The sequence below is a fragment of the Alosa pseudoharengus genome, unplaced genomic scaffold, assembly GCF_046254945.1.
Source record: "Alosa pseudoharengus isolate Yale_2024_CS ecotype anadromous, Long Island Sound unplaced genomic scaffold, YU_APseudo_1.1 YU_APseudo_1.1_scf_1, whole genome shotgun sequence".
In the NCBI taxonomy this organism is placed as follows: Eukaryota; Metazoa; Chordata; class Actinopteri; order Clupeiformes; family Clupeidae; genus Alosa; species Alosa pseudoharengus.
The window spans coordinates 19,963,560-19,976,262 of NW_027468564.1; the positions used below are offsets into that span (position 1 = coordinate 19,963,560).

The following is a 12,703-nucleotide window of genomic DNA, read 5'->3' on the forward strand; positions in this document are numbered from 1 at the left end:
TTATAACAGGAAATGAACACAACTCAAGTGGCAACAGTGGAATAAGCGGGATAATTGACTCCATGACGTTCGGTTCACAGAAATGAATGCTCTTACAAGGTTTAAATGCCCCTCCACTGCACGTCAGGGTCGTTTTACAACCTTGAATGTGCATTAATTTCTGTGAACCAAAATATGTGTCATCCATGATCTCTTACTTATTTGTGTTAAATATGTGTTAACATTTGTCTAGGCTATAAATTTTTTTAAGTTATCGCAAACTTGTATTGTCTATCTTGTGGCTCAACTGTAGTGCGTCGGTAGTCTGCATGCATGAGCAGAGTTTGCATCATAACTCTCCATTTTGCTTTTGAGTAAGAGTAGGCCTATGAGACACAACAATAGGAGCCCAGCAGAAGAGTCAGTCTTTTAATGAACATTAAGCGACAATATAGATCAATCATTGAGTCACGAGAAAAACAACCAGCTTGTGATTTTAGGATAGGCGGTTGTGATTTTTGGTTAGGTGCTCCAGAACTACCAATGAATGACACAAATGCATCTGCTCAGGGGCAGTAGTTCAAACCACCAAACTTTTGTGATTGAGAGTTCGAACCCCCCTTTCTAGAAACACCAAATCCAAGAAATATGGATTTGACTACAAAGGTTGCAACGGAAGTTAGTCAACTACACTTTCTAGAAACACACTCCTGGTTCAGGCACTATTGCTTTTCAATGGAACAAGTCCAGACCGAATTTCCAGACCTCAAATTTTGGTCAGGGTTTTCTGGCTGGCTTCGAGATTAGAAGTTTTTAGATTACAGTGACTATGTCTTGCTAACCTTTAAATAATCTTAAGCATGAACAAGCCTAACAAGTTCAATTTGTATGCCAATATAACCATTTTGGACCATCTGGTCAGCCACCTTGATTGAGGTGGAGAGCTATTGATTTGCATTGCCAGGTGTAACAGGGTTGAGATTACATTCATGAATTTCTTCAAAATTGAATACTGTATTTTCCGGACTATAAGTCACACTTCTTTCCATAGTTTGGCTGGGCCTGCAACTTATAATCAGGTGCGATGTTTTTCAATGTTAATTCATACTGAGTGACTAGCCTGGGTGTTCCCATGCTGCCTTGCGCGCGATTTGATTCATGCTGCTAAGGCAGCCTGGAAACTACCGCCCTAATTTTTGCCTCAGATAGGGAACCAATCACAGAACAGGGGGGAAAGCAAGACGATGATGAGCTATGCACAGACGCATTTGATAGACATCCGTGGCACCCAATAAACAGATCTGGGCATTTTTTTCAAATACGAGAAAATTAACGTTTGGTTCCCAGACCGCGTCTCATTGAGAAGTGGTGGCGCTAGCCAGGCTAACTGAGTGACATGAACCCTACATGAAACTTTACCATCTGCAACCGCGAGAGGGCACTCTAGGCTTGTGGAAAATATTGTTATGTAAATGCACAAGTTCTGCGCACTTTCAGTCAGAGATCAGGGACTGCACTATGCCTAAAAAAATACCTGCATACCGTAAATCCTCAAATTATGGATTCTATTTATAGCCGGCCTCAGATTCGGACAAATAAAGGCCGGTCCCCAAATAGCCTACAAGCTGGGGTAATGCCTTCATTGTTTCAATTTAACTCAATGAAATAAAAGAGCTCTTCTAAATATTTTATGTTGTCGGTTGGTTTAATACTGTTGCCAATGAAAAGTTGTCCTACAGCAAGGGTCTCCATCACGAAGCTCTTAAGCTACCAGTCGCTTGCCACACCTTTCTGAGCTTGCCAGAGGCTGAAGCAGTAGTAGCCTACATTTAAATACAATTCTTGCTGCGAGGCATTCCAGTCTACGAATGTAATAAATGTTTAGGCCTAAATAAAAAAATAACTCAATTTACGCTATCTTAGGCCTACATGGCTGGGAAATAAGGTTTCCATTACAGCACAGTGCACGTTCAATGAATGAATGAATGAATGAAAGTGGATGCCTGGTGGAAATCCTGACACTCTTTCAACTACATGAAACTTAATATCGGGACTGTCCTGGTTAAACCAGGACATCTGGTCACCCTATTCTAAATGTCAATACTGGTTAAAAAAGGCATGTGAACAGTCTCTAAAATAAGGGTAGCTTCCTTAGTATAGCGTTGTTAAAAGTTTGCACATTCTTTTAAAACCTGCATCTTTTTTTCTCTCTCAGAGGTAGCCTTCCGAGCATTTGCTTTGCTGCCGGCTTGTGCCTTCACATCGCACAAAATGCTTGATTTCATTGCATTCTCCACATTTTTAGCAACATTTTCATGTACCACATCAGCATTTCCGTTCAGTGAATCTTTTGTAAATTGCTTTACAATTACTGTTGGGCCCTCGTTGTTGGCCACCTTAATTATCGCCTGGCTTGCCTTAGCTTTGTCTTCATTAACATTCCTGGTAGATTCTCAATTTATTTGGCCTCAATGTGTCCAGTTACATAGTCTCTGTCTGTTCTTGGTCTTGGATTTTCTGAAATAAATTTCTAAATAAATGTAACTTATAGTCCGCTGCGACTTATATACGTTCATGACAAATTTTTTGACTGATGCGACTTATAGTCCGGAAAAAACAGTATGCCTTTTTCCATGTATAGTTTTAAAGCTGTTAGAGCTGCCACCTAGTGGGTTTATTGAGCTAGAGTTTGTTTCCATGCAGCTTGCTTGCCTCCCCAGAGAAAATTGCGACTATACTGAAGACTGTAGTTGCCCAATCAACTTTGTGTGTGGCTGCATTGTAACACCAGATAGAGAATAAAGTCACTGTGAGAGGAAAAAAATAAGGCTTTAAACTTATTAAATTGTCTTAAATTCAGATTGGATTGTCTCATTTGTCTCATGCTTGCTTTACAATTTACACTGTGACATGGGAAAAACAAGATTGTGGGTCATATTGTGGAAACAATATTATCAATGTACATAAATGTACCATGAAATTTAAATAATAATATTAAATAAATAAATATTGTGATACATGTTGCTACATGTTGCAGTACAATATATTGTGACATATTGCAGTACTACAATATTGTCCCACCTCTAATAATTATGGTTAACAGATACTACGTTAACTAAAAAGGCTGTTACGTAAAACGCTGCATTTAAATATTTCTGGTTGATATGGGCCTACACCAACACAAAGGATCATGGTTTATATAGTTACCAACAACAGGACAGAGACTGTTCTTGCTCCTACTATTGGATGTTTGCCTTAACTTGCTTCCTTTTTTTTCACACAGACTTCCCGGCTGTAATCTCAGTGATGAATCCTGTCGAATTGTAGCCAGTGTTCTACAGTCATCAAACTCCCTGACAGAGCTGGACCTGAGTCTCAATGACCTAAGAGATTCTGGAGCTCAATATCTTTCTGCAGGACTGTACAGTCATAACTGCAAACTGCAGACTTTGAGGTTGGAGTTAAACATTGTCTTAAAGTTCTCAAATAGAATTTTGGAATTTCATATGAGCAAATCCAACATGACCGATGTTATAAATTGGATTGTTTCGAACAATGTTATTGTATAGCTGCCATGGTAATAAATATACATTAAGTTATACTCTATGGTCATGTAAGAAGTGTTTCTTACTACAAATTTTGGGACACACACATACACACCCGGAGCATTGGGCAGCCCTTGATCCGGTGCCCGGGGAGCAATTGGGAGTTAGGTACCTTGCTCAAGGGCACCTCATCCATGTATGTGGATGTGGGAGAGCGCTGTTTAATCACTCCTCCCACCCACATTTTTTCCTCCCAGTCAGGGATTAAACCGACCACCTTTCAGTCACAAGTCCGATTCCCTAACCAGTACTAGTACCTTAGCCATAAAACTTGAAACTTAAAGCAACACCAAAGAGTTTTTTGTTCCTTAAAATAATGTTTCCAAAATGGTTTCAGTGGTTCATCAACTCGTAACAGAGTTAACGGCACTTCTGCATTTGCTTCGCGGCCCTCTATCGGCTATAACCACACTATACCACGTAAGTTTGCCAGATCTGGTAGCGGATCTGTAGTTCGATGGAATGAGACATAAGAAACTGCAAATTTGACTTGCATCTGATGTCGCACAGTGTTGTAGTACTCGAGTCCGAGACTCGAACTCGAGTCCGAGTCATTAGCTAAATTTAGAGACTCGTGACTTGACTTGGACTTGAGCACTGATGACTCGAACTTGGACTCGGACTCGTGCATTCGCACTCGCGATGACTCGTCGAGGACTCGACTTTTTTTTGTAATATATCATAAGGCTATAATTGTAGTATGTCATTAGGCTATAATTTGCTATATGATTTTAATATCTAAATTATTCGTAATACTAATTTTAGTTCAAGGGAATGTTAGGCTACTGCTTCGTGTCGTAGGCTACATTGCAAGTCACATCATGTTCACATGCAAAGCAAACTAACGTTAACTTTAACACCAAAATGCCTGGAGATACGGCCGCCGCTATTTCAATGTAGTAGGCTATTGCCAGGCAATATTAGTTCTCATACATCACATAACATTACCTAAGATTACACTCAGCCAAGGCTAAACAACACACACTGCTGCTGGATAGCTGATCATCGTGACTTGGTGAACAGTGTTTTCCCTGACTGACGCGAGAAGCGAGGTTCCATTCATTCATTTTCATTCGGGGCGTGCCCTGCCGTGCTTCTGTCTGTTAATTTGCAGCAGGCTATTATCGGATGAAAGAAAAATAAACTAAACGTTTTCCCGATCAAGATATAGCATACTTCTTAATTTTGGTGTCATAAAATATAGAAACATAACATTAAATTGCCTAGTAGAGTGTCCATGTAGTGTCAATGTAGGCCTACATGTCTGCGCAAGTGAAACTGACAAACTGAACCTCTCGTGGGTAGGCCAGAAACAACTATATTTAAAACCACGAATGAACTGGATTACTGTTACTGTTCAAACGAGCGATTTGATAGCCTAATCCACTGCACGAAAAAAAAGGAAATAGCAACGTGTTCTATTTCTAACAGGTGAATATCGTAGCAAATAGTATGGCGAGGGCAGCTTAAAAAAACATTTATTTCACTCATCTCGCTGAAATGAACGTGGCCTGTTGCACAAGTAAATTAATTAGGCAGATGATCTACATCTTCGTTAACCTGAAGCTAGTTTTCATCTCTATTGTTGACGTGAAATATGACTCCATAGTGTCAGTGAAGTGATAACATAATTATGCAGTTGCCGGTAGCCAGTGTTCACATCACGGGAGTCAGAAAGAAGCTACCAAGACGGGCCCTGCTCTGTTTCTGTCCCTCCCAAACTGCGCTAAAATTGTGTAGGCTATTTAACAGCCAGAATAAAAAAAAAGCCCTTTTATGATCCACACTACCTCTTACAAAATAGGCCTACTCCAACGTTCATCTAGCTCTTGTGAAGTATGAACTTCTACAACACTGCCTATACAATTGTCAGCAGTCAGTAACAGCATAATGTGACTTAATGGCCTGTGTGATTGGGATGTGGATTGCTCATTTATTATGAGTAGGCCTATAGGCTATGGTATAGATATGGTATGGTATTCTCTCCGAAATAATAAATACAACACATTGGGTTTGGCAAGAAATTTGGCAATAATACTTTCACACAAGTGATGGCACCCCTGCTTGGAGACAGAAGATTGTCCGTTTTGCTTTTAAGGATTTCATCTGCAATGGGAAAAAATGGAACGACATGTAGGCTATGCTTACTTTAGTGCTGGACTTGGACTCGACTTGATCAATAGGGACTCGACTCGGACTCGACGTGGATCAATAGTGACTCGACTCGGACTTGACTCGGATGAGTAGTGGACTCGACTCGGACTTGACTTGGAATTTTTTTTTAATGACTTGGACTTGACTCGGACTTGAACACTGGGGACTCGAACCTGGACTCGGACTCGAGGCATAGTGACTTGACTACAACACTGATGTCGCAATACATTGTACTTTCATAAAATCATGCAACATATTCTACCTTGTCTGTAGACATTTGTTTGTGGTTATTTGCAAAGCCAGTGCTGGATAAACAAATAGTGCGTGCGACAGAGGAAAAGTTCTTTAGTGTTGCTTTAATTATAATATCATGGCAGTTGTACAATGAAAACCCTCCAATTTTAAATCCAACAGAATTGTATTTGTCTAACAGACAAAATGCTGTATGTTTACTCAACTACTATCTCTCTCCAACAGGCTGGCTCAGTGTCATATCACTGAGAATGGATATGGTTATCTAGCGATCGCATTCAATTCAAACTCCTCACATCTAAAAGAACTGGATTTGGACTGCAACCTTCCTATGGAAACAGGACTGTTATCTGCTAGACTACAGAAGGCTCAGCTTAACCTCAAGACATTGCAGTATGTACACTCATTGCGTTTATAAATCACAATGGTGGGAGTGTAGTGGCTAAGAAACTGGACTAGCATGCAGTAGTCACTATAGGCCTTTTCCACCGACAGAGAACCGGCTTCGTTCCCGTTCGGGAACCAACATTTAAATGTTCGCAGCATTTCAACTTAACCAGTTCGGAATGTGGCACTTTGGTTTGGGGCGTGAACCAGAAAATAGTTGTCTTTTCCTGCGAACCGGAGTGGGCGTGCCACTTTACCGTTCAGAGGGGAGATGGCTAAAAGCACGAGTTTTCTGTCCATATCAACTGATGCCATGAGTAAACAAAACTAGTCAACTAGCATTACAATGCAGACATTCACTAGCATTTTAAATAGCTAATTTCTGCCGTTGTTACGGGGCAACTCTTCATATCATTCTCCCGTTCATGCATCTCATCAACTTTTGTTTTGCATGCAACACCCATTGTTGATGACGCATCCTTGATTCTGTTCAAAACTGGTTGAAATGCGGCATGGTTCACTAGTTAGCACCAAGGTTCAAAGAATTCTGAACTGAACTGGTTCAAGAATGGGTGCGCTGTCGGTGGAAAAACACCTTTAGTTATGGGTTTGATTCCCGGCTACCTTGTTGTGCCCTTGAGCAAGACACTTAACCGTGAGTTGTGGGAGACTGGTCCTGCAATTGATGTCTATGTTGCTTTGGATAAAAGTGTCAGCTTAATAAATAAATAAAATAATTCTGGGTCACATCCATCAGAGGAATTGAGCGATGTTTGTGTTTACATAGATTGGATTCGAATATATGGAAAATAACTTTGCAAATAACCTAATAACGGGCATGTTCATCTCAACCAATATCCTGATCATTCTGATGCATATTCATTAGTAAGAAAATGTTTTTCTTTAGTAAGAAAATGTTTTAACATTAAAATGTTTAATCTGTATTGTTTCCAGACTTCCTTGCTGTAATCTCACTGATAAATCATGTGGGATAGTAGCCTCAGTTCTCCAGTCTCCAAACTCCCTGGTTAAGCTTGATCTCAGTAACAATGGCTTGGGAGATTCTGGAGTTCAGCTGCTTTCCGCAGGGCTATGCAGTTCTCACTGTAAACTACAGATATTAAGGTTAGTTGTGGATTTAATGTCATTCTAATAACATTACCTTTCTGGATTGAGGTTATAAAGAATATATTTGTATATCCTTGTAACCTGTTTCAACCAATTGAAATCACATTTAAAAATGCTTCTGGGGTAAAGGCTTCTCTTCAATCTATACTTAAAATAAATATAAATGCAAAGCTTGTTTGCTACCATTTTTTGTATGATTTGATGTAATGGCTATGATTTCCTCTAACACAAAAAAGTTTTTTTTTATTCTCAAATTTGGTACAATTGTTTTTCAAATCTGGGTTACTGGGCACTTTCACACATCTGACTGGCATATCAGACGATGCTGAATAAACAACATGACAGTAGCTAGGTTTCTATTTAGCTCATTTGCACATTTTCAACATGAAAATGTGGTTCTCTATCATTTGAGACCATCTCTCCACTCATATTTTGGTAACACTTTACTTGAAGGTATCTTCATAAGAGAATGAACACATGACACTGTCATGACAGATGAACCTTGTGGAACTGTCAATCCGCAGTCAACAAAACGGACTTCATAGCTGGCTATGCCAACCATCTTTCGTTGGAACTCCTTGCTCTCACTGAGACTTGGATCAAACCAGAGAACACAGCCACCCCGGCTGCACTCTCCACTAACCTTACACTATCCCACACCCCTCGTCCATCTGGACGAGGAGGTGGGGCAGGCCTGCTGATCTCCAACAAATGGAAATTCACCCCGCTACTACCTTCAAACAAATATGTCTCATTCGAATTCCATGCCATCACAGTGATCGCCCCAGCAAAACTCTACGTGCTGGTCATCTACCGCCCTCCAGGCCAACTAGGCGACTTTTTGGATGAACTTGACACTCTGCTGTCCTCCATCCCTGAGCATGACTGTCCGCTTCTTCTTCTCGGCGATATCAACATCCACTTAGATGCCCCAGGCTCAGCGGACTTTCTGGCCCTGATCCACTCCTTCGACCTCAAACTGGTTCAAAGCCCACCGACACACAAAGCTGGCAAAGAGCTTGACTTGATCTTCACTCGGAACTGCAGCACAGACACCCTCACGGTGACGCCTCTCCATCTTTCTGACCACTTCTTCATCCGGTTCAACGTCAGCCTGACAGAACAGCCTCCGGCTCCTCAGCCGATGGTCACGTTCCGCCGCAACATCCGGAACCTGTCTCCAACGCACTTTTCCTCTGTGGTTGCCTCCGGTCTACCTCCACTCAACACCTTCTCCTCTCTGGAGGTTAATGAGGCCACAGACTCGCTCTGCTCCACACTGAGCTCGTGTCTAGACGAGCTGTGCCCTCTTACCACAAGGCCAGCTCGATCCAAACACTCTCATCCATGGCTAAATGATACCCTCCGATCGCAGCGCACCAGACTCAGAGCCGCGGAGAGGAAATGGCACAAATCCAAACTAACTGATGACCTCAAAAACTACCAGACACTCCTGGCCTCCTTCTCAGCCAGCATCACTGCTGCTAAGACGGCTTTCTACAATGACAAAATCAACAGTGCTACAGACACTCGAAAACTTTTTTCAACCTTCAAATCGCTACTCAACCCTCAGATGCCTCCTCCTCCATCCAGCCTTACTGCAGATACCCTCGCCTCATTTTTTACAAACAAAGTGGCGGCAATCAGCGGTCAATTCTCTACATGCCCACTCAACGCATCGGACTCAGATACCGCACTCCTACAACCTCTAGGGACTGCTAGATCATCTTTTTCAGCATTCACGCCTCTCTCCGAGAATGAAGTATCTAGACTCCTGACATGCAGCCGTCCTACCACATGCTCGCTGGACCCTATACCTACAAGCCTACTTCAGTCCATCAGCCCGACCATCGCACCAGCTATCACACACGTGATCAATGCATCGCTAACCTCCGGCACATTTCCAACAGCGTTCAAAACGGCCCGGGTAACACCGTTACTTAAGAAAGCTTCTCTCAACCCTGCTCAAGTCGAGAACTACCGCCCTGTCTCACTCCTGCCTTTCTTATCCAAAGGCATTGAACGAGCAGTCTCCAAACAGGTCTCTGACTTCCTTTCACAGAACAACCTTCTGGATCCAAATCAGTCTGGGTTCAAAAGCGGCCACTCTACCGAAACGGCTCTGCTGTCTGTAACAGAAGCCTTAAAAGAAGCCAGGGCGACCGCTCGGTCATCAGTACTCATTCTGCTTGACTTATCGGCTGCCTTTGACACGGTTAATCACCGCATCCTTCTCTCTATACTCGCTAACATGGGAATCTCCGGTTCTGCTCTCTCCTGGTTTGAATCCTACCTCACAGGACGCTCGTTTAACGTATCATGGCTTGGTCAGCTATCTGCACCTCACCATCTCACCACAGGGGTCCCCCAGGGCTCAGTACTGGGCCCCCTTCTCTTTGCTATCTACACCACCTCCTTGGGACAGATTATCCGTTCGCATGGCTTCTCATACCACTGCTATGCAGACGACACACAGCTCTATCTGTCCTTTCCACCTGATGACCCCTTGGTTTCAGCACGGATCTCGGATTGCCTCTCAGACATAGCTACATGGATGAAGGCACACCACCTCCAGCTGAACCTCTCAAAGACTGAACTGCTGGTCCTCCCAGCTAAACCTACCATACACCACGACATCAACATCAAATTTGACTCTCTGTCTGTTTCACCTACCAGGACTGCAAGAAATCTAGGAGTTGTTCTCGACAACCAACTAAACTTCTCAGATCATGTTGCCTCAGTCGCCCGGTCATGCCGTTTCGCACTCTACAATATACGGAAAATCAGGACTTACTTAACTCAAGATGCCACCCAACTTCTGGTTCAGGCAATAGTCATCTCACGACTCGACTACTGCAACGCCCTCCTGACAGGTCTCCCAGCCTGCGCAGTGAAACCACTTCAGATGATCCAGAACGCGGCAGCGCGCCTGGTCTACAACCAACCCAAGAGGGCACATGTTACCCCGCTACTCATCCAGCTACATTGGCTACCTATGGCGGCCCGCATCAAATTCAAGGCTCTAACGCTTGCCTACAAAGTAGTCTCCGGTTCTGCTCCCACCTACTTGAATGCCTTCATACAGACATACGCTACCTCCAGACCGCTGCGCTCCTCAGACGAACGACGTCTAGCTCTACCTCCGGTACGCTCAGGCCAATCAAAACTTTTCTCATCTGTTGTTCCTCGCTGGTGGAACACACTGCCAGTTCCTACAAGGGCAGGGACATCCCTCTCCATTTTCAAAAAACTCCTGAAGACCCAGCTCTTTAGAGAACATCTCCTCTCATAGCAACACTTACAACAAGTCTTGCTGATCCTAGCACTCACCAGCCGTCTTAAACTGACACGTAACTGTTAAAAACAGCACTCACTGATGCACTTATTCTTACTGTACTCTAATGTTTTTTTAAATTGTCCTAATATTGTTGAGAATTGCTCTAAACTTAAACTGTTTACCATGTTGTTAGTCGCTTTGGCTAAAAATGCGTCAGCCAAATGTAATGTAATGTAATGTAATGTAATGAACCCTAACCCTACAGTAACTTGTCATGACAGAAAAACAAATGACTCTTAGGGCTCCATTTTGCACTCTAGCGCAATTGACTTTGTATACTCGTGCTTTTGTCTTTCCTATTTTGCAGTCAGCGCATATTGGAATTTTCCCTCCACAGGTACATGTGCGCCCACGGGGGCGTTTCAGCGAAAAGAGGGGGCGTGTTCCAGCGCAAACGGTCCCAGTTGATATTTTGCAGTTTCAGAAAACAATTCCGCCACAGACCAGGAACCTCCTGGTCTAAAGTCAGTGGCGCAAATTCAGATGCTATTTTAAGGGCGCATGCATGGCCACAGGCCTGCAGGAATGAATGCTATGCACACCGATCTACAGACACCCTGTGCACAGATGGAAACATTCAAAGCCTTGATAATATTTGTCCGTTTCTCGGGTTTGTTCGTGCATTGGTCAACTAAAAATTTAGTAGCCTATATAGTAGCCTACATCTACATGCAATATCTTTACAACAACAACAACGCCTAATTACGACCTATTCATTTTGACAACTTTATACAGCCCTATAAAGGCTAAAGTTATCTTTAGTTTTGTTCCAATTTACCGTTGTGTATGGCTTTAAACATTGTGTGCGCTTTAACATCAGCCTATAAGCATTATTCCAGCTGCGCTAAGGTTTTGACAAGCACCACAATTTTGCCTACCTTGTTGTAGCCCATCTGAAATAACTCCCAAGCTTTGCTATGTTCCCTCCATCCTTTCGTTGTTTTCAAAAAACGTTTTATATCCATGATGGCATTGAAGTCTTGAGTTTGTGAATTTGCTTAAATAAGCTTATTATGTGCTGTTAACCAGCAACCATAGACAGTAAAAGAAAGCATCAAGTAGCCTTGGCTACAATTTCTGTAGTTGCTGCGTCCATTCATTGTTATTCTCTCTCCTGCTCAAACAAAGTTGTGCGTGCATTAAGTTGATGATAACGTGTTTACAAACTCTACTTTACATAAAATATTGTAAATAGCCTATTGTCATGCAGTTAATGGGATACTGTGCAAAGTTGGAAATGTCAACTTGGAAACTGTTTCTGTTGCCTGATGGAAAGATACAGCCGTAGCTTACACCTGCAGGAGCGCTTGCTTAGGCGCCTGTGTTGTGCAATGCACTTTGCTCCTCTCATCTATACGACACATTTCCCATTTCTCCAAACCATACATAATTACAAGGACAAATATTGCTACACGAGGGAAATCAGTGAAAAAATAGGTATAAATCTAGCGTACACATTTCCACAAATCACGGATGTGTTGATGACATAAATTAAGAAATATTAGAGAACTTAATGAGACGTGATGTTGAACTGCATGCCAATGCCATTTAACCCAAATGCCCCAGCAGCAGCACGGTAGAGGAGAGCTTATCTTACAGATCTCCATTGTCTATACTCTATAGTGTGGTAGATTACATTGCAAAAATATCACCATGCATTCATAACCTTGTGATTCAGTAAGAGTGATCCCAAAACATCGGAAAGTGACATTTCTGTATTACATTTTGTCAAGAGGAAAAATCAATAGCAAACTGTTCCCAACTGACTATAGCGCTGTGAACCGTTCCTGGCTGCGCCTGGCAATTCCGCCATCATAATAGCAATCCGCTATGGAACAACCGTGCCTGTTGTTAAAGGGAA

The 12,703-nt window shown here is 42.4% G+C and overlaps 1 protein-coding gene across 1 annotated transcript in view; it reads left to right on the plus strand.

Annotated features, from left to right (window-relative positions):
* LOC143117322 (NACHT, LRR and PYD domains-containing protein 12-like) overlaps positions 1 to 12,703 on the plus strand; it is a 108,377-nt gene that overhangs the window by 31,582 nt on the left and 64,092 nt on the right. Inside the window, exon 10 of the mRNA XM_076278969.1 lies at positions 3,263 to 3,433. Within this exon, the coding sequence (XP_076135084.1) occupies positions 3,263 to 3,433 (171 nt within the window). The remainder of the gene's footprint in view (positions 1 to 3,262; positions 3,434 to 12,703) is intronic.